This window comes from Denticeps clupeoides, chromosome 2, assembly GCF_900700375.1.
Source record: "Denticeps clupeoides chromosome 2, fDenClu1.1, whole genome shotgun sequence".
Classification (NCBI taxonomy): domain Eukaryota; kingdom Metazoa; phylum Chordata; class Actinopteri; order Clupeiformes; family Denticipitidae; genus Denticeps; species Denticeps clupeoides.
In genome coordinates, this window is record NC_041708.1 from 27780286 (window position 1) to 27807117 (window position 26832).

Here is a 26832-nt window from a genome sequence, read left to right on the forward strand (position 1 = left end):
ATTCCTGCGGCATCTGAACAAAGGTTCGCATTGACATGCAGGCCAAACACAACAGATAATTCAAGGGCCGAGGAGTGATGCGCATTCCAGCCGCTGATGAGCGTTGACAACACTTAAAATAAACAAGGGCGCTTAATACTTTAATTCGTGTAACACAATAAGATAACACATATCCCTCTTGCACAAAGGATAACACATGGGATTACGCTCTAAAATAACCGGATTCAGCATGTCCGGAAACTCTGATGTCCCTTGCACCAGATAAGACAGAAATAAGCAGATTTATATTATTATCAATCATAATTATGAAGCGGCAGGTGGCAGAGGTGGGAAAAGCAGGACCCGGAGGAACGAAAGGCCGCAGATTACTAGGCCAGAACCGGAAGAGTGGAAACCTCCGAGAAGTTCCCAGAGCGGGTTCCCATGGGGGTAGCCCCTGAAAAGAGATCTATGTAGGTCAGGAGGCACAGGAGACCGTATTTGTTCTCGTTAATCCCAGCGAATGTGCCATGTGTGGTATGACACAGATGTACCTGCTCTGTGGAAGTACATGTTTGCCCATCCACAGGCAGCCCTGAATCCCGGAGCAGAAGGCAGACAGACTGGACAATGGGGAACCAGCATCTCCATCCTGTAAACACTCCTTCAAATAGCTTAGATTCAAGCCTCCTGTAAAGCTGTAGGTCGACTTCACACTTTTTTTCTGTTGGGTTTCATAAAATACTTTCTTGTCTGAAATTGCTTGGCTTTTACTTAAATCATGAACCTGAACTTAATTATACAAATCATGGCTTCACGGCTAAGGCCTGGATTTTGTATGCAGAGACAATGTTGTGGGTAATTTTGAGCAGCACTCAAAAAAAGTTCTTATCATATCTGTGCACCATTCTTTTCAGTTCTTTTGAAATATAATTTATGCCTTTATAATTAATGGCAATTTATACCTGTTTCAAAAACCTGATATGTTCAGACATTTTATATCATATGTTGTATTTCTATTTTACATCAAAAGTACATATATTACATTTAATATATATATTGCTTATTCTGACTGTCCTTGTATTCAGTTATTTTTTTTTTTTTGCTGTGACTGGTACGTATATTGTACGGTGCCGGACGTACGGGGACGTGCGGGAATGAAGCCGCTTTCTGATTGGCCAGACGGCTGCAGTAGCGCGCAGCCGCCTCGCCGCGGCGTCGTGTCGCGCCGCACCGCACCGCACCGGGCGCGAAATAGCCAGTAAAGTGCAGCGTTTTTTTTTTTTTTATTATTTACCCTGTCAGCAGCAGCCTGGCGGCCGGAACCGGGCGCGGGGGGGCGGGAAGGCAGACCGGCGCGGAGAGATGGATCCGAAGGAGTCGGGCGGCGTTATTCTGACGGCTTACCATTCATTCGCGCCCGCCGCGCACGTAGAGGACGAGCGGTATGGAGGTCCGCTGCCTGCGCGCCGTTCTCCGCTCGCCAGGTGAGTCGGAGGCGGGGGGGGGGCGCGTCACGTGATCTCTGGTTTGAAGACCCCCGCGGTCCTGCGAGTCGCCCTTTGCCGTCGAGCGCATTCGTGTGAATCTTCATTGATTTATTAGTATGTTTGCGCTCCGTCGTGACGTCACGGCGCTAACAGTCAGTGCGAGATCGATATGTAAGCGACAAACCTTTGAAAGTGGCCCACGTGACCGCAGAGTCGCAGGTTCGAACCCCGTGGAGTGCCACTGTGTACCTGAGCAAGACACTTGTGACCCTGAGTGTATCTACGAGCTGAAGGCAGCATCGGTGTTATGATTAGTACTATGTTTAAAGAGTCAAAGTTAAGATGTTTGGTTCTACTGCTTGGTATGAACGAGAGCACCAGAGACATGAAATTACGGGCTTTTCCAACATCTTAAGATGCTTCAATGTGCCGCAGGCATGAGCAATTGCAGATCCTACAAGTTGTTGAGTTGCTGATCTTGTTGAGTTGGCAGAGATGGGCCGGACATGCATTGGGGCTTCTAGACTCTCATCCAAAATGCTGGTCGGTCAGACATTCTGATCAGCCAGGTTAAAACTTCAAGTGAAGTACTTTCCCTCTTCAGAAATGTACAGTACTGGCCAAAAGGTTTATATTCTAGTTTCTTGCTCTGATTACTGCTTTACACACTCTTGGCATTCTCTCGATGAGCTTCAAGAGGTCGTCACCTGAAATGCTTTTCCAACAGTCTTCAAGGAGTTCCCAGAGGTGTTCAGCACTTGTTGGCCCCTTTGTCTTCACTCTGTGGTCCAGCTCACCCCAAACCATCTCGACTGGGTTCAGGTCCGGTGACTGTGGAGGCCAGATCTCCACTTTTTGTTAAGTACATAACTCCACATAGTTTTGGTGTCTTCAGTGAGAATCTACCAACGTAAATGGTCATGAAAATAAAGAAAACACATTGAATGAGAAGGTGTGTCCAAACTTTTGGCCTGAACTGTACATGCTGCTCAAGATGAATAAACCAGCTTTGTCCACATCTGTTCTCCCAGCATGCACCTGGTGCCGGCAGCCCATTTGGCCAGTCGTTTCTCACGCCTCATCAGGAGGTGACGGAAAGCCTCAACGGCCCTCGGTCAGGCAGGGGGAGGTGGTCCGGGTCGTTTGAGGCGCGCTGCAGAGTTGTCACCCGCCTCGACCATTAAACCTTAAAATATTTACATTCTTCCTGGGAGAGAAAGAGACCAGGTCCCATGGGGATATTTTGAGCCCCCAACATCGGCCTTATCAGCTAGTGGCAACCTGCTCCCCGAGCCTGCTCTGGTTTAGCAACCCTGAAAGGTTTTAGTGCAAAAACGGCCGTTCATATAAAAAATATATGGACTTTCACATCACATATGTTTTAGTGGAATGAGTGACCTGTCCTGAGAGCTTTCTAAAGATTAATGACTGGTAATGGACTTTTTTTTGGACAAATTAGTTAATGGCACTGGATCATTTTCACACACACTTTTGTAAGTCATTTGTCACGTGAGCTTCAAATGGTTAACAGGTCTGACCACAGCGTGAACCTGGAGCGATGGCGGGACAGAGCAGAACAGGCACGTTCTTTATGAAGCTGATAAAAGCGCCTGGACACACCACCCGTGCCTCAGAAATATCTGAAATTACACGCACACGCACACACACACACACACACACACACACACACATGCGCGTTCACGCTTCTCTCCTGCCCAGCTAGTATCAGTGTGAACGGGTCGGCCCCAGGGCCGCGGCGTGTTCATGTTTGTTGTACAAGTGGCACGTGGGTTGGCTGCTTGTCCAGTATCGCCGCTGAATGTGACCATTGTGATGTGTGACGCTGGGGAATCGCTCTCTTTCAACCGACGATGTGATCATTAGCATCTCCGGTGACTTCTGTGCACTGTTAAAAAAAAGTTGGGAAAACTCAAAAGTTCAAGGCTGCAAGGCTGCAAAGCATTTTTACGTTTTCTCAACTTTGTGCCAATGCCAGAACTGCATGGGCATGAAGTTGAGGGGACTTAAAAATGCTTCGCCTTAAAGTTTTAAGTTTTCCCAACTTTATTTTTTATACAGTGTGCATTTTTTTGGTGCAGTGGTGGCCTAGCGGTTAAGGAAGCGGCCCCGTAATCAGAAGGTTTGCCGGTTCGAATCCCGATCCGCCAAGGTGCCACTGAGGTGCCACTGGGCAAAGCACCGTCCCCACACACTGCTCCCCGGGCGCCTGTCATGGCTGCCCACTGCTCACTCAGGGTGATGGTTAAAAGCAGAGGACACATTTCGTTGTGTCACCGTGTGCTGTGCTGCAGTGTTTCACAACAATCACTTCACTTTCACTTTTATCAGACGGCCTTATCCAGAGCGACTTACAATCAGAAGTTACAGGGACAGTCCCCCCCTGGAGACACTCAGGGATGCAATGGTAGTAAGTGGGGTTTGAACCTGAGTCTTCTGTGGGCTTCTGGTTCATATGCAAGTGTGTCAAATGCAAGGCTACTCCCTATTTTCTTGACATCGACACTACGCAAATAATACTGTTAAAGCAACAAAGTGGAAGACGTTGACCTAAATTTTCAACAGACACCATTATATATAACAGATATGTGACCGTGTATTTGTGGGTGTGGTAATCTGAAAAAAAAAAAAAGAAAACGCCCATGCTTCTGGCCACTTCAATACCAGTTTATGGCCAGTTTTACGCTGAAATGTAATTCTTTTTTTTTTTTTTATTGTTTTGTTCGCTGCATCGCTTTCTGGCAGGTATTGTCCCCTTTAGTAGAGGCGGAGTACATGTGCCAGAAGTATTTTTTGCACCCAACGTGCATCCCATGTGTAGCGAACCTTACACATCCAGGGTGGAACAGAACAGAATGAACCTGAACATACAAATTACAATGCTCAGATTTTCATATTGGCCAATTATAATTTTTTATTTTTTTTTACGAGTGGAGTCACGAGCCAAAAAAACGAACGGGAATGAAAACAATGTCACTTGTGTCACGTCTGACTGACTCAGATCTGTTCAGAGATCCCGGTGTCCGTCTGTCTGTCAAAAGAAATATTTTTGTAATGCGACACGCTGACCCAGTACATTCAGGTCTTATTGGCTCGGCGCATTTTTTGGCGGTTAGGCGACTGGCGTGTGTTCATGACTTCATGCGAACGACGCGAACGAGGAAACGAGGACGCCTCTTCGCTTCCACCAGTGTTGACTCTCCGCATTCCGTGTAGCTCAGAGCGGAGTGGAAAGCGCGCCTGCGGAACTCTCTGGCCGTGCTCACTGTGCTGTGTTCAGGGGACGATGAGTACGACCTGGGGGCTCAAACCCGTGGATGTTCTCGGCATGGAGAAAAGGTAAACTCCCTCTATTCCCTTTTTACCCAAGTGACATATTTTAGCGAAGCGAAATCCCTTATCAGAGTGATATCAGTCTCGTCACCGACATGATGGGGGGGTTTGATTGACCATGTGACCTTTGCACATTGATGTATTAGTGATCAGTACAGGACGAGCACGGACCGGTTTATCGTAATGAATCAGACGAATTCTGCGGTAAGGCACCTAAGAAACCGGAGCCGATGGCCTTGCAGCAAGTTCTGCTCTGAGGACAATAGGAAAAGTCCGAATAAAATACTGAAAGTAGAGTGTGGCGTGCGTGCTTTGCATAGCGTGACACGAGGCCGCAGCTGGAAGTGCTCATTTGAATGGGAAACGATGGGAAGTATGGGTGAGCGTGAAACGGACATGGCAGGGTGTGGAGGGCAGACCGCAGTGCCGTGCCAACGCAAAGCGTCACGTTGGTGTCCAAGGCCCACAGGATCAGCTTTGCCGTACCCCTTTAGTCCAGAGCAGGAAGTGTCCGTTTTGTTTCTTTTTTTTTTTTTTTTTTTTAGCATGACGGCTGCGCGTTTTGTGGTGTGGAATCGAAAAGCATGTTGAAAAGAAACGGAGCTTTCTCTTTCAGTCTGAGTGACATGTCGAAGAAGTGACGAATGTCTTCAGAATGCCCTTAGTATTAGAAGGGCATTTTTTTTTGTGTGGGGGGGGGGGGGGGCAATAAAGGCATACAACAGCGAGTTCAAGTGACTTGGAAAAATTAGTCACCACTGGCCGACAAATTCATCTGTCACTCTTGAGCAGACGGCTTAGTAACGTGACATCTTTGTTGTTGTTTTTTTTAATACTTATTTTTGAGCTCTTCAGCTTTAATATTCCCACTCATCCACTTAGCTGCATGTGCTGCATGTAGCCGGGTCTTAATCAGCCGTATTAACGGCTGAGAGCTACTGCGCGCCCGCTATCGTATTGATCCGTGTGGGAGGATGTCCTGTTGCTAATGTCCTGCTTTCATCTCATTTCTCTTTTTCGCTCTCCGCTCTCTGCTGACAGGGCTGTTCTTCATCGTCCTGCGTAAAGGCCGGGCAGCAGATCTGATTAGTGGTCCTCGCGCTAAATATAGAGCCTTTTCTGTCCCTGTGTCATGGGGTGTGAGGGCAGCTGCTCTGTGGCCCCTCACTTCTGAGGGCCTCTTGTTTGCATCTGCCGGAGGGGGCAGATTGGGCGTGGCACATACATATCTGGGCCACACACTTGTTGGGTCTTCAGATGTCAGGCTTAGTGCGGGATGATGTGGACCAAGTACCATATAAATGAGTGTGGGCTTCCACATCCTGAACTCCAAAAAATTAGAACACTGGTGTGTGTGTAGGGGTGGGGCATGTAGGGGTGTTCTAAATGTTCTGTGTGTGTGTGTGTGTTTGTAAACACTGAAGAAATAGGTCTTGTGTATCTTGTGTGTGTGTGTGTGTGTGTGTGTGTGTAAACAGTACAGGCCAAAAGTTTGGACACACCTTCTCATTCAATGTGTTTTCTTTATTTTCATGACCATTTACATTGGTAGATTCTCACTAAAGGCATCAAAACTATGAATGAACACATGTGGAGTTATGTACTTAACAAAAAGTGGAGACCTGGCCTCCACAGTCACCGGACCTGAACCCAGTCGAGATGGTTTGGGGTGAGCTGGACCGCAGAGTGAAGGCAAAGGGGCCAACAAGTGCTGAACACCTCTGGGAACTCCTTCAAGACTGTTGGAAAACCATTTCAGGCAACGACCTCTTGAAGCTCATCGAGAGAATGCCAAGAGTGTGTAAAGCAGAAATCAGAGCAAAGGGCGGCTATTTTGAAGAAACTAGAATCTAAAACATGTTTTCAGTTATTTCACCTTTTTTTGTTAAGTACATAACTCCACATGTGTTCATTCATAGTTTTGATGCCTTCAGTGAGAATCTACCAATGTAAATGTATATATATTCATATATTATACTTATATACTATTATAGTATATAATAGTATATTCAGAATATTCACTTTTCTTGTGGAAAGTGGTGACACTGCTCTGTATTTGAGCTGAGCCAATGTTTTCCTTGTTCAAACCTGTTGTCTCTATGGGTGCAGTAAGGCTTTCTGCTCCGAGTTAAATCACAGCCCAAATTTCCGGAAAACACAGAGTCAACGTTTTTACGTGATGAGTTATTGTCTGCAGTCTGGCAGGTAGCCCTTTTGATCTCACTGGCACTTATGCGCACGCCAAATTTAATCAATATCCAAAGTGGAAAAGGTTTTAGACGTGGGCGAGCTAAGCCATTCTAATTTACTTTTTTTTTTCTATCTGGCTTTTGTAGTTAAAGGTGACTTTGAAGGAGAAGTGGAAGTATTTCGGTCTCCGGGCTGTGGTGCTGGATATGTGCTGTTTACATTCTTGGGGGAATTAGGTCATGATTTCAGGGTCTCGCTGCTTTCTGCTCAGGTTACAGGAACCCACACATGTTTCTAGTTAAACCTCCATCACTACTTGCCTAAATATATTATTGCGTATGGGACAATATCTGGCGAGGGCCAAATATCAGTTGGACGTTTGATTAAATTACTGCACATCCCCCCCCCCCCCCCCCCCCCCCCCCCCCCCCCATTTCCATTTTTAGGCTTCGGGCTATTTTTTTTTCTGGCATTAAATGCACCAATTTATTTGTAGAGCCTTTTGTTTTGCCAAATTCCAGTTGCATTCAGAAATGAGCCATGATTCATTTATCTTGCAGTCCTACATCAATTAACTTTGTTTGCTCTGGAAATGCCAGCGGTTGCCTACATATTTGCCATTATCCTGCCGGCAAATAGGTGAAACCGGCTGCAGCTTTTCAGCGTGCTGGGTTGTCGACTTGAGGTCGGATGGTGTAGATAAGTGTAAGGTCATTTAAGGAACATCTGGTTTCACTTTTTTCCAAAATGAGCTCGGTTTTGGTGTCGGCGCCCTCTGCAACATTGGCCGTGTCCGGACGGCCAGAGAGAGAGGTGTGAAGGGCGAGCGAGGGAGAGCTGTAAATCCCGGAGAAGGTGGCCATTTAAACAAGATCTGCCGGGAGCGGGGGTGGCTCTGGCTCTCTGTAGATGAGGGAGAAAGTGGTGAAAGGCTGAGCGCGACCCACACGGAGGAGAGGGGGGCGGGCCAGAGGAGGACGGAGGAGGAGAAACTGGAACACTAGAAAGCGGCATTGCCTCCCGTGGGGTGGGATGGATGGCAGAGGTATGCGGCTGGGGGGGATGAGTGTGGGCTGCCACATGCTGCTTCTGAATCCTTGGGAGGATATCCTGTGATTTTATCCTTTTCTCGCTCTTTTGCCTTTGTTTACACCGCGCACGCCTCTCTCAGATCATCTCTGACGGAACGTATGTCCGTTCCTCTTCACGCTCTGCCCGTCTGGACCAGCCTGTGAAAGGTAACCTCTGCTTTTCTCCACTACGCTGCGCCTGTCCTAAATGGTGGAGATCTCCACGCGAGTTGGAAGTCATTTAAACTTTAGCTTGTGCGGGTTCCGCGATCAGCTTCATAACCATGAACGGAATTCCTGGAGTGATACCTCAGACCACCGCGGTCCACTTTTTTTTTTTAATTAGCCGCTTTGACCACACAGCCTGGAGTGGATTTTCACTTCTCCTGTGACTCATGGAGAGAGCATGCATGGCGCTCAAGTGCACTCGTTCTCTCTGTTTGCTCAGTATATGAGCCCGGAGCTCATAAGTCTTGCAGCTAAAGGCCGTTTCTCTTTAAACGCCTCCGGAGACCATGCGGTATCTCCGCTGGGTTTCTGCTGGAGATAAGTCCCCTAGAGATGAAGTCATTGTTGTGCTTATCAAAGTTGACTCATGATTTGCTGCCCCACCTTTCCAAAGGTGTGACGGTCTGTTATGTTGACATTCGCTTTGTTTCAATTAGGTCATTATGGGGAAAAAGTAGGAACGTCGTTCTCCACGGTCTGTTTCTGTTGCATAATTTTACTGCTTATCATATTTGGAGAAAGGTTCAAAGTCTGTTGGATTGGATTTTATTTCGGGACAATTTCTCTGCTGTGTTGGGTGGTCTCGGGGAAGACGTTTTATTTCGGTGTTTACCTGTGATATGGGTGTGACCCTTCACTGCACGCTACTTCAACCAAGTCCGGCACGAAAAGAATTTCCAGTGTTGCGGGAGCTGGTGGTCGTGTTGGGAAAAGCACGGCATCTCGTAGGAGCCTGTGTGGAGGTGTGATGACTGGCAGGGCTTTATTACGTTGGGGCTGAGCGCGTGGGCATGTTACAGAGGAAGTGATGTCAGAGCGGCGTCCGCTGGTTTCGCTCAGCCTGCTCTTCTAAGATAAGCTGCCCTGTTCGGACGTCCCGGCTGCGGACGGATGGGGGCCGAGCATTCCGACAGGACTGCTTGTTCATCACCCGAAGCTGCGGTGGACAAACCTGCTCTTCAGCAAGCTCGGCATGCCTCTCCGCGCGCATGAACGGATAAACAAATAGTTTGCTCTGCGCGTTGAGAGTTGCTCAACTCTTCACGTGCGGACTCGTCGGCAGACGACAGAGGGCTTCCGCTGGAGAAAGGAATCCGGCTCCGGGCAGATAGCCGATACCGTTCGGCCCTGCCAGTTAGCTATCCTCATGGGGAGGGAGGCCATTAAAGCAAAGTTCTGCCGCTCTTTCGCCATGCATCACTGTAATCAATAATATCGCTTAAGTGTGCCCTGCGTTCCTACTTCCTGACGAGGAAACAGAGCCAGGCGAGCAGCACTTCATCTGCTCATTTGTCCTTATCAATATTTGAATAGAAAGCCAACGATGGGCCTCAAATTGCCTCTCAGTTGAATAACATTACACCCCTTCTGCCTTTTGCTGTGCACTTAGCGTCCATGCATGTATCCCCCTAAAGCTAAATTAGTATAAATCCTTAATTATAGGAGCTTGCCAGGACATCTGTCCATGGACTGTCCACCTACCTCCAATGATTTGGGCTTTGTATTGATGATTCTCATCAAGAAATGGGGGCTATGATGTATTAAAATGCTGTAGGTAAGGGGATGATAAATTGCATGTTATTTTTGCAAGTTTTTTTAAAGATATTTTTCCAAAAGTATCATTATGAAACTGTATATTAAGGTTTATTCTTCTTTAAAGGTTCTTACTTTCTCCCAAAATCAAATATTGACTGTTTTTTTTGCACCTTTAATGTTGATGGTCTCCTTTACTCATCACTGGTGGCAAACCAGCCACATGAAGGTGATGCCCCCCTCCCAGGTCTCGTAAATCTGGGGCCGCAATGAAAGGGTCCAATGATGTCAGCAGGGCTTCCTTGTAATTAAAGGCCTATAAAGGGAGACGGGCCAGGACTGGCATTAGTGGTGTAGTTGAGACATAGTCAGGAAGTGTGGTGGTTTACAGAGACAGGTTTTTTTCTTTGAGCACAAAATAGTGCCAGTTCTTGTAAAATGTTACAATATATATAATGTCAGAGTTCATCTGAACCTGTCTGGCCAGTGCCAAAGTGGGTGTGTTTTTTTCACATGGTGCAGTTTTAAACTGGAATGTAGAGCTGATGTTTATTCGTCTTATCACCATTACATCTCATAGTAGAAATTCTGATTTTGCAGTGTGATTATTAGCGGCCAGAGTGGACCAGTCTTCTTATCGTAACTCTTGAGCAAGAGTCTCCAACCCTCCCTTCCCTGTCTTCACTCAGGAAAGTGCAGTACCAGGCCATAGGAAGGATGAGCTCGCCGGGAGCCAGGCCTCCTCCTCCTCCTCAGCACTCCCCGTCCCGCGACTCTATGGATTCCATGGAGGACTACTGGAGTGAAGTGAAGAACATTGTGGAGGACGGCCAAGGGGCTGGTGATGAGCTGGTGGAGAGGGGAAGCATGGATGGTAGGGGCCATGAGAGAAGCCAGGACTTCATTCAGTATTGCAACTTGTTCTCTGATGCCTGTCAGAGAGGAAATGCCATGAAGTGTGTTAGTAGCCTAGTGGGTAAAACACTCGCCTATGAACCAGAAGACCCAGGTTCAAATCCCACTTACTACCATTGTGTCCCTGATCAAGACACTTAACCCTAAGTTGCTCCGGGGGGGGACTGTCCCTGTAACTACTGATTGTAAGTCGCTCTGGATAAGGGCGTCTGATAAATGCTGCAAATGTAAATGTAAATGTAAAGTGGTTTTACAAGCCAATCTACAGCCCTATGATTTGACCCCAGGAGTCATGACTTCTGTTCTTTTTTGGCTGGTTCTAAACCACACCAGCAGCATACTGAACGAATCCTTTCAGTTTTTCCACTTGGTAAAACACTAGAGGATACATTCTCTGATCTGAGGTCTTTGTCAAAATGGGCTGCCACCTTTGTGTCTTTTCCTTGAGTGGAACCTTTTATTATAATGTGCATGTAAATTTAAGGCTATTTGCATGGAGCCCAGTACCGTAAGATCAACCCTTGTCATGTCAAAATAGACAGTGAGTTTTAATTGAATATTTTGGTAATCTTTGGGATGCAAATTAATGTTCGGATCGCTCATTAGTAACTATAGCAAATGTGACGTCCATTCACAGCACAAGAGAACTGAAATTGCCACACGTCTCCCATTTTTAGAGGCCGAACTGGAAGAGGACTGGCTGCAAGAGGCCGGCCTGTCCACGCTCGTGTCGGGACCTCTGGTGGACGGCCCCGCCGAAGCCCTCCTGTCCACTCTCACGCGCTCGCAGGCGGCCATGGTGAGGAAGCGCCTGGACAACTACACTCAGACCATGCGCAAGAGGAACAAGCAGCCCATGCGGCATGTCAGAGACGTCTTCTCCACCCCGGACAGCTCGGTAAGGTTCACATCCTGAACTAACGTTTACACTGACAAATGGCTCCGTTAATGATAAGCGGTACAATTTAATCAAACGGTGAGAAATGTGCCATGATTTCAGTCTTCTGACTAAACCTGACCATGTTTATGTGGGGGCAGTGGTGGCCTAGCGGTTAAGGGAGCGGCCCCGTAATCAGAAGGTTGCCGGTTCGAATCCCGATCTGCCAAGGTGCCACTGAGGTGCCACTGAGCAAAGCACCGTCCCCACACACTGCTCCCCGGGCGCATGTCATGGCTGCCCACTGCTCACTCAGGGTGATGGGTTAAATGCAGAGGACAAATTTCACTGTGTGCACCGTGTGCTGTGCTGCTGTGTATCACATGTGACAATCACTTCACTTCTATGGAAGTTGACTAAAACTCTAATAGAAATGGGTCAATAGAGTTTGATCAGTTGTAAAGGAGTAAGAGTTCTATAGATTCTGTGAGCGTGTGAAGAGTGTGCAGGTTTCTGGAAGGTCCTAACGGGGGGGTCGAGTCACTCTGAGGGACATTAGTGCCAGCGTGGGCCGCTTCAGGCGGGGGGCTTGTGTGTGTTGTGAAAGCCGTGACTGGAGCCGTGAGTGTGAGTCACTCGCCGGCCTGGCGAGCATCGTCTCCATGACTCATACCCATCTGGGGTGACAGCTGAGCCACGCGTCACACACACACACACACACACACACACACACACACACACACACACACACACAAACTCCCGGCGACCTGCATTATAGAGCTCATTTTGATTAAGTATTTAAGCATGTTAGCACGCTTTGCCAGAGCCTGCGTTTGCCGGGAATTAGTTAAAAGACGGCAAGGGCTCTCGGAGGCTGACGTGGGTGTTGGACGATGGCTACTAGCAGCTCTCGATGATTTAAATGTTTTGTCATTTTTTCGGTCCAAACAGCATATTGTATTTAGCATAGAGAATATTTTTTTTTCTTTTGATTTTGAAAGTGACAGACAGTGAAGTGATTGTGATTATGACACGCCACAGCACAGCATACAACAAAATGTGTCCTCTGCTTTTAACCATCACTCTTAGTGAGCAGTGGGCAGCCATGACAGGCGCCCGGGGAGCAGTGTGTGGGGACGGTGCTTTGCTTGGTCACTTTTGTTATGCTGGTGCCAAGCATGGGGCTTGTATGTGAGTGTAAGTTCAACCAGAACACGACCTCTAATGATGGTTTTATAAATATTGTTTAAAATGTGAGGAGTCTGATGATTGACAGCCTTCATATATGCTTCTTCCTTATTCTGTATGATTTTAAGCCCACACCGGCCAATATTTTGGATGCGATTAATTAAGGGTTGCGTTTCTCTCTCAATTACTATACTAATGTCTTTAACTTGACACTGGCAAACAAGCACTTAGTGGCTGAAAAATGATTTACTCCTTTTAGTGTGAGTGGAAACAACATAAACAAAGGACAAATGGGCCTGTCTGGGTGGCTGTATTTGCACCAATCCTCCCATATGCTCTCCTGACGTCAGCAAATGTGCTGTATGTCCATATAGAGGCAGCAGGCCCGGAACGTGCCGAGTCGGGGGGAAATACGTTCCTCCTGTGCTGTGCTCAGCTGTAGCAAACAATGGCGGCCTTTTCAGACCTATCTGAGGGAGGATTAGGTACAGGGTTCACGGTGGGGGAGTTAAAAAAAAAAATCTATTCAATTAAAGAGTCTCCCCCCCGCAGTGTGGCTCTTTTTTTTATTTTTAATAACCTGGCATAACCTTGTGTTTTACATACTTTCCTTCATAATTTCCTCAACAGCCTGTTGACCCTGTTCCTCCTGTATCCCCCAATGGTCAGATTGAACCCAAGCTGCCTCACCGGACCTCATCAAAAGGTAAGAGTTCAGGTTTATGGTGCCTACGGAAACAAGAGCAAACAATGGAGTGGGGAAACATGCAATTAACAAAATGCAATTACAGGTTCACACAAGTCCAGAACTCCAGATACACTACAACACAAAAAGAGTTCACTGAAACATAATAACACAGGTCATCACAGTTACACTGCAGGTACGCAAACGCCGACTTGAGGGAATCTGTTCCGTTTGCCGGACACGGTCTATACATCACACATCTGATTTGTCTGATTTGGACAAGAATAAGTGTGGCGACCATGAAGTGTTTCCTCAACGCAAAATGGATCCGGCAGACTGAACAGATCGGTACCATCACAGAGTAGCACATTTATTTTATACACTATGACCTGTAGCATTAAGACTGGGTGCCTCTATGTGCATGTGTGTTTCAGGACGTTCCTCCAGGCCGGTCTTTCCAGATGAGGACAGGCGGGTTCCAGAAAGTGTTCCAGAACAGAACATTCTATCCTTCGAGGTGCCTTACTCAGAGGGCGTGGGCTCGCCCCGGAAAGGCAGTGACTGGCAGGAATGCCAGAGGATCAGGAAAGATGACCCAGACCAACCAGTGAGTTTCAGCTCGATTCACGCCTGTTCTGACCGCGTATGGCTCTGTCCATACCATTTGGTAGCGCATGTGTTAATCCTTTTAAATGAGGATTTGTTGCTCTAACCATTAATTAACAGCCTCAATACATAAAACATGATTAATGTCAAAGTGAAAGTTTACTTTGTCTTTCATAAAATGAGGGAACGGATTTTAAAGCGCAGTGTGCAAACATACACAAGGTAGCCAATGAAGAGGTACACATACAAATATAGACCTAAAAACAGTGGGTGCACTTCTGCATTATTATTATAAGTGGAAAGAAAACGTATGAAAATACGCATTGAAATATATAGACATACATATATTGAAATTGTTTATGTTGACCAGTTTGACCAGATTGCAAGTGTTGTCATTTTGGTAATACTCCCACAGTTATTTTCAGCTAACAAGACCAGGCCACTATCTAAATTTAGCATGCACAATGTTTTTTTTTCTCTCCATAAAATAGGGTATGAATATGATTGCCATCCTTCACACAATTGCCATAATGTGTCTGCGTTTGGCTTCAAATAGCCACCAAATCTTATCCCAGTGATTTTCAGTGGTTTGTCTCCTGACTTATAAAATCGCCGGAGCAGCAGTGATTTAATTGCGACCTACAATCTCAGCTTTGTTTTCTCTGTACGCATTTGTTGTAGACATTTCACATCGTCAAGCCCAAACTCGGGGTGACGCGAGTGTACGACCTGTCATCGGAGGACATGAAGAAGGTCGGCCCCTTTGCTCTGATAGAGCTGACCACCTTCTATGATTGCCTGGGCATCGAGCTGAAGAGGAACCGGATAGTGCGGAACAAGACTCGAGGTGAGTGAGAGGCGAAATTGCATTTCATATATATACACAGGCGAGATGATGGCGGTGCTGTTAACACTTCCTGTTCTCCACAGAGAGTGGCATATTCGGAGTTCCCCTAACAACACTGCTGGAAAACGACCAGAAAAAACTTCCAGGGTCCAGGGTTCCTCTTGTTTTTAAAAAGGTGCCTATCATGTTACCGCATTTTCATTTTTGGCGACTGGACAGTGAATACCAGAAACGTATTTATTTACTTTAAAGTGGCCTTTCAGCCCGAAACCATCAGCTCAGCATTTCTGTGGGTCAGCTTGCCTGTCCCTCTTTCCTCCTTGGCTTCTCCCACCATGCGATAGCTGTTATTATTTTGACCCACATGGCCTGCTTGCCGTTCTTTGCCAGCCCTTCCCAGAATCTATCAGCAGGCCTGTCCATGCTCAGCAGTAAAATCCCTTCCCCCCCCATTGTGGGAGCTACCCAGATCTGCCATGTGTGGAAGATGTTAAGTCCGCTGAATGTAACACGAGCCCTGGTTTTCCTCTCGCCGGTCAGTATCTGTGCCCAGGCTGGCCGAGGCTTGCACACACTCGCTCTCGGATATCAACTAAGACATTCCAGCTGGTCCGCACGGCCATCCCTGTCTGAAATCTGGCACCTGGTTCGTTCATTCATTGAAGGCTCTTCTGTCACGCATCAAATAAGAAGACCAGGACTGGGCGTTTGGAGCTTTTTGAGAAGTTTCTGGCATCTGTGATGCTTCAGAGCAGTGACCGGTACAGAAAAGGGATTTGGAGGGGACCGTTGTCCCCTCCTGTTTAGACTGGACCACTTGTGCAAGAGTCTCTCAGTCTGATTGGGTTATCTCGTTGAACAGATTGAGGAGCATCTATCTGCTCTGTAACGGGCAGGAATGCTGCGAGGGCTCGGGAACGGCAAGTTTATCTCCAAACTAAAGAGCAGCTTGAAATGGAGGTGGGGGTGCTCCAAGGCCTTATACAGTGTTTTCTCGGCAAATTAAGAAAAACGTTTGGTCTCATCCTCTCTTACTTTCAGCATCTCAGATGGGGGTGATTTTTTTTGACAAGTGAAAAGAACACATGGACAAGAAAGGCCAATTGTGCCCTAGGTAATAAAGCTAAAGCTAAGGTAGTGGTACCCTTGTGGATAAGGAAGCGGGTTCAAATCTTAATGCCTTTTATTGTGCTGCTCAGCTGTACATTTATACAAAGATGATCGAAATGTAAGGCCTCAAGAAATAGACCAGTGGAATATTATTATAGGGGTTGTGTGCATAATTTTTTTTTAATGTTGGTATCTGCGCATGTGTGCATATGTTTGAATGCATGTGTATCATTTGCACATATTCATCGGTGTGTGTCCTTCCTTGCAGCTGTTGTCTAAACTGGAGCAGACGGGCCTGCAGACCGAGGGAATTCTGCGAGTGCCAGGCTCCGCCTCCAGAGTGAAGGTAAGGTCAGGCCTCAGTTTAGTCTGTCAGCTGCAAAAACTTTGACCGCAGGAGACGCATCCCTCCTCCGCAGCTCCAGTACGTCCTACCCCCACCGTCTAAAAATAGCTACCAACCTGGCCAAAACTGTTACTTATTACAACACAGCTTTTCAGAAGCATCATGCATGTCAGTGTCTTGTTTTGTACACGTTTAGACAATAGGGGCCCTAATTTTATAGCGTCAAAATAATCGTGGCACATGGGGATTGTTCATTAATTTCACTATTTTATGTCTTCTGAATTCTCTTGAAGTCACTGCTTGCTATTTGTCTCCGTTTCGGAGAGGAAAAACAGACTTTTTTTTTTTGTTGTGGTAATTATGTCTCTCATCAACCCTTCCTCCTTCTGGACCATTTAAACTGTCAATGCACCATATGTTCAAGAGTAAGAGTCCATCTCCTTCCTTTCGACTTCATCTCCTTGTGTTCTCCACACACTGAACCCACTCAGGACCACGGCCACTGCCAAACCAAACATGCGGGTTGTCAGCACTTCAAGACCTGTGGACTAATGTATGCGACGCCCCAAGCGTCTTATGTAGAATCTAGAAAAAAAAATACAGCCCTTAGACTGAGCAAAAGAACAATGGAATTTATACCCTGTGGAGATGAGTGGTAATTGGACCTTAGGCTTTGGGTGTCCCAGCTGAAGATCTCCTGACAGGACAGGAGCTCTCTGGGCGGCTTCTTTTTGCCTTTAGCACAGGCCAAACCTTTTTTTTGGGTAAATAATTCTAAGCATGTTTACGCCACTTAGTGGTACAACACAGTTGGGTGTTCTTGTGCAAGCGCATTCGGAGCACGCCCTCAACATAATGTGTGTATATTTCTTGTCTAGCCTCGTCTTCCTCATCTGTTGATGGCCTACAAGTGTGAAAGCTGATGATCGCCATAGCTGCCAAATAAAAATGGTTCTGTTTGTGTGGCAGCACTTACGGCAGGAGCTGGAGTCCAAGTTCTACGAGGACCGCTTCGACTGGGAACAAGTTCGGCACAACGACGCAGCCGGTCTGCTGAAGATGTTCATCCGAGAGCTGCCCCACCCCCTCCTCACTCTCCAGCACCTCCCAGCATTCACTGCTGCACAAAGTCAGTGTTTTCCTTCACCAGGCCAAATTAGTGTATCGCTCCAAATATATGATGTTAAAGCCTAATTCTAGCTCTAGTTACAAAAGATCATATTTGGCACCATCTGTTTTTAGTCTAGACAGAATGTAAACCACACCACTTTTTCAGGCTCAGTTGTGAGGGGGCGGGGTTGGAATTAAAATGCATTTTCACTGCGCACTTTAGTGGAAACCCCTCCCAGTCGTCTTACGCGCGTAAGCATCACTGGCGGGTAGAGAGGGGTTCGCCACCCAAGAATTCGCAGCTGGGCAGTTGTCCTTTGGTCGGAATCTGTAAATGAAGGCAGCTGTGCTAGAGCCTCTCCCTCCACACATGCAAGGTGACCCTGCAGGGTCGGGGGCGTGGCCACAAGGGTGAAATCTGATTGGTCACCCCACCTGGCCACCCCCTCCGGAGCTCTTAATCAGTTTGTTCACTTAAGAGTAGCCCTTTGAGTGAACAGATGTTTGCAGTATGTTGAATGATTTGCATGAGTTGACTTTAAGTTGATAGCGTGAAGTTAGGGTGACCATATCTCTTCCAGCAAACATGTCTGGCCGAGTTTTTAAACTTGTCTGGTTTTTGGGGTGATTAAACATTCATCAGATCATGGGGAAAAAAGTCCCTATACCAGAGTGGCTGGTACGTTTTTGCCGCCTCTGATGACTGATTATTGTTCCCAGCAGACATCATCTCACCCAGGTATCAGATCCAGGCCCTTCACCTGCTCGTCATGCTGCTGCCGGAGCCAAACCGGGACACGCTGAAGGTGAGCTGCTCACGGCTCACGCCAAGATTCTTAGATGTTTCTTAAAATGTTTGACATGAGGAAAATATCCTCTTCTGACAACTTTCAGAGCATCAGATTTAACTAAACAGTTCAATGGTCAGTCGGTGGCTGAGCAAAGCATGCTTGTTAGAACGTAGCAAATGATAGCACTTATAGACAATATAAACATGTTCTTGTTTCATTCATTCCCCTTTATTTTATAGCTTTAGTGGTGTGCTAGAGTGCTCGAGGCACTGTGTTTATATGAACCTGAATGTATCTCAATTTCTTTACATTTTCTTTACAACGAAATGTGTCCTCTGCTTTTAATAACCATCACCCTTGGTGAGCAGTGGGCAGCCATGACAGGCGCCCGGGGAGCAGTGGCACCTTGGCACTTGGACTGCCCTGCTTTATTTATTCATGTATATATATTTAAACATTTATTTCTTTTTGCCCTTGTTTAAAACCAGACTGGTTAACTAGTAAATTCTTTAACAAAGACTTCCTGGACTTTCTCGTCAGTTGCCAGGATGGACACTTGCACATTGTCAGTTTTAAGTGCGCGGTGCTAAATGTGATTATGTGGAGAGTCTCAGATAAGAGGCGTCTGCAGCGACGCGTGCGCGATGAAAGGTGTGGCGCGCAGGAACTCGAGAGCGGACACGATAATGAAGCAGAGTCGCAAGAAAATTGGTACCCATATAGTTACAGTTGTATCAGCTCTCTTACTGAAATATATACAGTATATATTCAATAAAATGTCTACTACAAGGCAAGAAACTTTTAAAAAGTTCATGTAAAAAATCAGGACACACTATTGTGACCCCTTTAACTGTTACCTAACGTGTCATTTGAGAAATGACTTCACCTGTTTACACAAGTAGCTGAAACGTGAAACCTTGACTGAACCAAGGTTCAGTGCTTGAGATCTTGAAGATCTTGAAAATGATGTGTAATAAAACCATATGCATTGCCACAGTTTGCTCGAGACGTGCATAAGATGTTTGGCATCAGACAATGGGATCAACACGTTAGATTTGCTTATCTGAAAGCCCTGATGACCATGACCATGCTGGTTTCGGCAGGTAGCTCCTCAGATAGTGCTGTGTGGATGTTAATTATTTGTATGGTGTGCTGCCCAGGCACTGCTGGAGTTCCTCAGGAAAGTTGTGGCCCACGAGGAGCAGAACCGGATGAGCCTGTGGAACGTCTCCATGATTGTGGCGCCAAACCTTTTCACATACCGCGGGAAAAACGCCCGCCAGGAGGAAATGCAGGGGGCGGCAGGGGCGGCCAACCTGGTGCGGCTGCTCATCACCCACCAAGATCTCCTCTGGATGGTGAGTCAATAAATCAATAAATGTCTCAGCTAGAGACAAAAATTTGACATTGTTTATTGGACTGTTGTGACAAGTTGTAAAAAAGTTTTAAATAATTAATGTGGAGGAATCATTTAAAAATATTAAATAAATACAGAACGGAAAACTGAGACACTATTCAGTATATTGTCATGTGCCAATGAATTAATAATGTTCTGTAATATTCAATTTGATTGCATATATTTTATTTTACTTTCAGTGATGTCACATTGCCTTATTGAACCATAATATTCCCTTTTTCCACAATTAATTCTATTTACAAAGATGTATTTACATTTTCTTGTCTTGATATTTATTCATGTATTTTTTCATGTCTTTCAAACGGAGGCTCATTAATATGCAACTACATTTCAAACTGGAACCCAAGAACCCAAAACAGCCCTTTATGATGGACCCTTCTTTATGAGTTATGTAGGGTCTGCATTAAATTTTAATTGCAATCTGCATAAGATCACCACTATGTGAAAGTGACATAGTGCAGCACAGCACACGGTGACAGCGAAATGTGTCCTCTGCTTTTACCCATCACCCTTAGTGAGCAGTGGGCAGCAATGACAGGTGCCCGTGGAGCAGTGTGTGGGGACAGTGCTTTGCTCAGTGGCTCGGCATTCGAACCGGCAACCTTCTGATTATGGGTCTGTTTCCTTACCCACTAGTCCACCCCTGCCCCGAAGTATTGCACAAATGAAGTAATGTAGTAATGAGAGATATTATTTTCCCTGGACTGCAATCAACAGGCTTATTATACGTTTCTTGTTAACATCACCATTATTTTCACAATTTTTTGAGACTTTGTTATTGATCCAAACCATCCTGTCTGCTTTAATTAATGACTTGGCCACAGCCTCAAGACCTGTGGACTAATTTTGAGTTTTTTTTCCATTAAAATTGCATTAAGTGAATGGGGGGAGGCCCCACCCTAAACGTCTTGAGCCCACAGTCTGCAAGGCAAACGGTTGATTGAACCAAAGCTCAGTCTGTCTGCGTGCCCAGCAGCTCCTTTCATTTAATTTTTTTCTTCCCAGGTTCCCTGTTTTCTCATCTCTCACGTGAGGAAGATGAACGAGGCCTCGGCTCCAAAGAAGACCCCCAGTTCAGAGAAGAGCAAGAGGAAGCTGCTGAAGAGGTGGAACACGGAAAGAGAGAAGGAGAGGAGTGAGGTAAAAAAAAACAAAACACACACACGTAATATTCTACTGCATTAAGCCCATAAATCATCCTGGCTGTTTTAGCCCTGATGGAACCACTTACCTCTGCAAGGGCTTGACAGTAATTGGGTAGGTTGCAGACCAGCAGCTTAAATATATACCAGTAATTCACCACTGTAATTAATTATTGTCACTCTTAACCATGTACGTGGCGTCTCTTAAAAACTTAAATCCAATTTGAGGTCAAGACCTTATGATTACAAAATCCTGTTTGACTTCATAAGGAAAAATCTCAAGCGCAAGTCTTGCAAATGTGTGATAACACCAGTTCCTAGGAGCACCCTTTCCATACGATTAATAATGACATTTTAATGAATTATTAATACCCAGTCCACTTGTCATTTCTGCCACTGCAAAGGAACACTCTCACAGTTCCAGTGAAGCTTCTTCTTTTCTCAGCAGCGTTGTCTGCTACCGCAATGCACTTGCTTCACAGACACAACGTATAGCACTTAATAAAATTTTCATGTGGAGGGGGCGAGTAAAAACGTTGCTCTCGAGGCGTGCGGTGTCTCTCGTAATGCACACGCTGCAGCGTGATGGAAGGTGGCCGTCAGAACGGTGTCCCTGTTTGTTGACTTTTGGCCTGTTCCTCATACTGTAATAAATAGTAGTCGTAAAAAGGAAGGGTGTAAACGAAATTGCTTCACGTAACTTCAGAACCGGAGAAAAATGACGGGGAAGAAAACATAACTCACTGGCAAAACCCTGAGATAACATCATTTTGTACATGAGGTTTTATATTTATGCTTATATTTTAATAAAGTTTTCACAAGGGTCATTAAGAGGAAGTCGTTCACATCATATATTGTCTGGTGCAGCAGAGAGCGTGGTTTTAAAGTGTTTTATAAATAAATCTGAATTGAAATTAAATTAATATGTACGTTTTTTTTTTTTTTTTATTCATTTATTTTTTCATTTCATAGTAGGTGAAGGGTGATGCTGTCAGTCAAGCCAGACACAATTAGAAAATAGCCAACCTCTCACAAGCTTGACTTGCAGATTTTTGTAGAATACGGCCTTTGCACAGAAAAGGGTCTGATTGGCTGTGACCTTGGTGCTCCACAGATCACTGACCTTCGCGAGGGTGTCATCAGGGTCCACGCTCCTCAGCACACTAAGGTTTCCATGGCGATCCTGCTGGACAAAAAGACCAAGGCTCAGGATGTAATGGCGCGTTTCGACATCGAGAACGGGTCTGTACACTGACGTCGTACTGACTTTCTGCCGTTGTGTGCGCTTGTGTGGTGACGATGATTGCTCTTGTGTTCTCTTTCTTAATGTAGGCAGGGGACTACCAGTAGAAGACATAAACAGTTCTTGTTTGAGGTTGGCGGGAACATAGGTAAGTGGGGCGGTTTTGGATTCAGCGGCGCGCTTCTTGGCTTCAAGTCGGCCGATCTGAAAATGCACGTTTTGCTTCGTAGGGGAGCGCTGCTTGGATCCCGAGACTCATCTGCTGAACGTGTACCGAGTGAACCCTCACTGCGAGTGGGTCTTAAAACAAAGGACAACCTGAGTTCGCCAGCACCGTCTGAGAGACAAAAAAACCCCCCCAAAAAACCCAGAAGTGTTATCTGCAGAGCCGCCTTCTGGTCTGTGTGGAGACAGGCGGCGAGAGGAAGCTGCCACTTACGAACCACTTAAAGGCCTGTGTTCAGGCCTGGCACTGAGGGCACCCAGCTGAAGACACATACCGAGGGAACAAGGGTCAAACTCCAAAAAACCTGTGGGAATCAACACTAGGGACTGACAAAAATGGCAATGCTGGACATTGGGACTGTTTGGTGCCAAAATGGTGTGCACTCAAGGGACGTCACCAACGTGGGCCTGTCAACAAAAGCATGTTTTTCCACCACTTCTGTTTCCATAGGGGCCCATGCGTTTAAGAAAAAAAAAAAAGACAAAACTTGTACATACAATATTTTTATCGCTAATTTATCCAATGTTTTTAAATTCGCTCTATGTAATGCTAACAATTTTTGTATAGTTTGTATGGGTTGCATGTTTGTAACTAAGTCATTGGAACTTATTACTCCGATAATATGAAGTACTTTATAAGGCATTTACCTCTGATTTGAACGCAAAGATGAACGGTTCTCACCGCAACTTACCTGAAGTCTACGGACATACGGATAAAACGACCGACAGCTGTCACACCATTGGCCTACAAAGCTAATTCATGTTAACCCTGGACTTACACTACAAATGAAAGTCGTTTGGAATAAGGATCTATCTGGAACACCAAGCTGTTGTGATTTATTATATATTTTTATTTACTTTAACCATTTGCCAATGAACTGTTGCCCCACTCTGTTACTACGTATTCTGTGCTGAATAAGACAAATAAGCTCTAGCTGTGTCAACGTCCATTTTTAGTCGTGCCTGTGTAAATGTTTTTTTTTTTTTTTAAGGTGTTGCGTGTATCTCCTTAGACACATGTTGCACAGGAAGGTCACCTTTTTCTTTTTCTCTTCATCTATGACCTGAGTGTATTTTGATTTTTGCCCATTAAGAAAAGTGATTTGGCTCAGGGGTTTACTTACACGTGTGCATTATGCCTTAATGTTTTCATTTTGAAAAATGCACAGTGTCCCTTTGTGAATAAGATTTGGCTACCCCAGCATCATTGTATCCTTGCCAAGAGTAACTGCGTTTTAGTTTAGCATCACATGCTGGAAAATAACAAGAACAACGTTTTACTGACCAGTGTCAACTTTGTGTTTTTTTTACTTTTCTTTACGAATCGGAATGAAGAGGAGAGTTGATTGCAGTAAATGGTTCTAATCAGATTTTGGTGAATCTGGCTGGTTTGATGCATGTTTAAACTCTGTGTTTATTACAACTCTGCTTTAATATGCCTCATCTACATATGCTGTGAATATTGGGAATGAATGTTGTGTTGGAATACAGTTGTAAACTTTCCAAATTCATCCACACAAAGTAATGAGGTTCAAAACAGGGCTTTGATTCACCCGGAGATTGCATCAGCAAACATGTTTCCAATTAAATTTATTGATGCAGCAATGCATAATTGAGGTGATATGATATCACAGGCGTGTGTCTATTTAAACTGAGCTTATGGTTCAACCAATCGGAATATAGTACCATCAATAACGGTGCGAGGTTCCATCTCTGGAATGATATGATTTGGTGGATCTCCTGGGCTCACTGGATATAACATCCTCTGGTTGAGGCAAAGTTAATTAATCATCTTCATTTGTTGAGTAGGATGTTATAGGTGTTACCAAAATGTTTTTTGGGAAAAATGAGCAACAGCAATTTCTTTTTATTACCAAATCATTGTCACTGTGTACATCAAACAGCGACACAGTTGCTAACATCAGTGCAGATGACATTTTAACAATAATTTCCTGAGTAAATGATTGATTTCAGCATGATTTCTATTTCAAATGGAGATAAAGAAAAAAAAGATGCATTTTTTAAGATAACATTTTATAAAAACGCAGATATTTAAAACAAAACCATTTTCTTATTTTTTATGGAATCATATGGAGGTCTGGAACGTTCCATGGGTGGTCAGGCAGGGTTCCCAGGACAGGAGTTTGGGAAAACTCCACTAAGATGGAAGGCTGTGCTAAAGTCCAACACGTCAGTCACATGACCTTTGTAAACACGCAGGTTCCGCATGCAGCCCTGGAACGCAGCTCTGGCTGTCAAGCAGTTCTGCTTCACCTCAGCTGTAGAGAAGACAAAAATGTCAGTATGTGCCCTGAATTCACAAACATAAATACATTTGCAGAGCGCGTTTTTTTTTTTTTTTTAAGTAGCTGTAAAACATCTGTATTGTACCTGGATATCCACCCACATAGATGGGATTTTTGGTCTCAGCCGACGTGGAGGAGGAGTAAGGGTTGGGCGTGGTGACCGTGTGCCCATCCACTGTGACACTGAGGCTGTTTTTAAACTTCTTGGCCACCATGGTGTGCCAATGGCCGTCACAAAGCGGCCTGCTGCTCCGTGACGTGGAGGAGATCCGGCCGGCGCCGTTATTCACGTTAAACACCACCTGTGCGCAAAGGGATGTTTACATGAACACAGCTACTGGGAAGGTCCGGCTCGGGGCTTTACGTCAGCGTGCAGCCCACCCCTATGGTGCCGTGTGCTTCTGAAACTGGGACAGTACACATCTGAAAGTGCCGTGTTGACTGCAATGAGACAACGTCCCCCTTTCAGGACAAATTTAACCTTATTTAAATGAATGATTTCTACCAATCTGCCAACACCGGTGTATTTATTGACATCTACTGGTATTTCCTTTTGTAGAAACCACTGTTTCACACATATATTGAAGCAGAAAATAATTCTTATATTCAGGGTAATTTGGTACTTTAATAGAGAATGTATATAAAAACTGGACATTTTTATTTTGTTACTAACCTGTCCATTGACTAGTTCCAGTCCGATAGCATCCACTTTAGTACTGCTGATCCCGAGCAGAGTGCCATCCGGAGCTGTGGAGCGAAACTCCAAACTCACCGTCACGTCGGAGCCCACAACGTAGCCTTCTCTCACTGTCACAGAGTGCATCACACCCCATCAGCAGCATACTTTTACCACATATTAAACACAATCCTCTCATGTTTTGGGACATGCCGTGACAGGGATGTGCCAGTGTGACTTACTGAAGGCGGCGTGGCCGCTCCCGTTGAAAAAGGAGCCCTCTTGGGCTGAGCTGAAGCAGGCTCCTGTGGCGTAGGATGAAGCTGGTTTCTGAGTGTTGAGCTTCAGGCCATTGAGCATCACACCTTGCACACAGCCAGCTATGCTGTGTGTCACCTACAAAGGTGAAAAATGAGGTTATGCATACATTTAATAGACGATAATAGTTACTATTTATTATGTATTCAACAGATTCATTAGCTGCAATTGATTCTTAATTGGTGTAATCTGGAGAAAGTGGAGAAAAAGCACACATACATTTCCGATCCTTCTGGCCGTGTATTCAGCTGGAATACCCCCCAGGTGCAGTTTCCCCTCCACGTCCAGCGTGTGTCCTTTAATATGAGCCTGAACTGACTGCTCTTCATCCACGCTGACCATCACGTTCCGCTTTTCAAATTCTGTTTTTACCTGCAAACAAAAATAAAAGGATAAGCAAAATGTTTCCGATCACATTCTTCATACTCCAACATAATGACCTAAACGCACTGTGTGCCAGATGCCATCGTTGATGGGTTTCTTCAGGGTGGCGACTGCGGGTCCTTTTCCCAGGTCACATGTGAAGAAGAGTTGGCCGCCCTGCAGCTGCAGCACTGCGTAGTCCTGCTGGTTGCCATTGGCCATGTAGTACAGAATTCCGCTGGGGGCGAAGGTCCGCAGTGACAGCTTCACTGAGAAGCTGAAATAACGTTCCACATATTTAGAGCTAAATAAAAAAACACATGCAATAAAGTACTACAAATATGAGCTTTATTAATCCCTGAATGCCAAATGGGCATGCTTCATATAATTCCTAATCTTTTTTTATATTGCTGGAACAGCTCAGTAGTGTATATAATGCCCTTACTGGTCAGCACAAAGTAATATTAAAGCCCTGCTGAGCATGAATAATAAATGCATCAACAATGCTTAGTAATGCATGCAGTGTACACAATAATACGAGCAAATGCTGCTAATATTAGTTCCAGACGTTTTTTCTAAATGGACAATGATTGTTGTTGTTCAGTTGTGAGAATATTTTAATATTCAATTGGCGTATAACTGTAGACCTCTAGCAGGCATGAACCGGCTTCTCGCTCCGGTAATCAAAGTTACAACGGACCTTGTTCTCACGGTTCTGTTTCTGAATCCGACGATCATGTGACTGTTCCGGGAAAGGCCAAACTGGTGGGACTCTGTGAGGGTTGCTGTACTGTCCATTGCAGTGCACTAACAAAGAGAATTCAGA

The 26832-nt window shown here is 45.4% G+C and overlaps 2 protein-coding genes across 8 annotated transcripts in view; one reads left to right on the forward strand and one right to left on the reverse strand.

Annotated features, from left to right (window-relative positions):
* Window positions 1-1266: 1266 nt before the first annotated feature.
* On the forward strand, window positions 1267-23969 carry arhgap28 (Rho GTPase activating protein 28). 6 transcript variants are annotated; one of them, XM_028965138.1, is made up of 17 exons: window positions 7976-8055; window positions 8182-8248; window positions 10531-10715; window positions 11434-11654; window positions 13452-13527; window positions 13613-13702; window positions 13941-14113; window positions 14794-14959; window positions 15043-15134; window positions 16338-16415; window positions 17385-17544; window positions 18246-18331; window positions 19477-19674; window positions 20739-20873; window positions 21990-22117; window positions 22208-22266; window positions 22349-23969. In XM_028965138.1, the coding sequence occupies exons 3-17, from the start codon at window positions 10559-10561 to the stop codon at window positions 22438-22440; spliced, it is 1911 nt and encodes a 636-aa protein (XP_028820971.1). In that variant the 5' UTR covers window positions 7976-8055; window positions 8182-8248; window positions 10531-10558; the 3' UTR covers window positions 22441-23969. The 6 variants fall into 6 exon arrangements, with proteins under 6 accessions (XP_028820968.1, XP_028820972.1, XP_028820966.1 ...); XM_028965135.1 differs by lacking the exons at window positions 7976-8055; window positions 8182-8248 and adding an exon at window positions 1267-1466; XM_028965139.1 differs by lacking the exons at window positions 7976-8055; window positions 8182-8248 and adding an exon at window positions 1268-1466 and having other exon boundaries at window positions 18249-18331.
* A 226-nt stretch (window positions 23970-24195) lies between these two features.
* The window catches only part of lama1 (laminin, alpha 1), a 35941-nt gene continuing 33304 nt past the window's right edge, over window positions 24196-26832 (reverse strand). For both annotated transcript variants that reach the window (XM_028965131.1, XM_028965132.1), the window contains 7 exons: window positions 26707-26813; window positions 26094-26283; window positions 25863-26015; window positions 25568-25721; window positions 25323-25456; window positions 24735-24951; window positions 24196-24622 (listed from right to left, as the gene is read on the reverse strand). In XM_028965131.1, the coding sequence (XP_028820964.1) occupies window positions 24462-24622; window positions 24735-24951; window positions 25323-25456; window positions 25568-25721; window positions 25863-26015; window positions 26094-26283; window positions 26707-26813 (1116 nt within the window). In that variant the 3' untranslated portion in view covers window positions 24196-24461. The remainder of the gene's footprint in view (window positions 24623-24734; window positions 24952-25322; window positions 25457-25567; window positions 25722-25862; window positions 26016-26093; window positions 26284-26706; window positions 26814-26832) is intronic.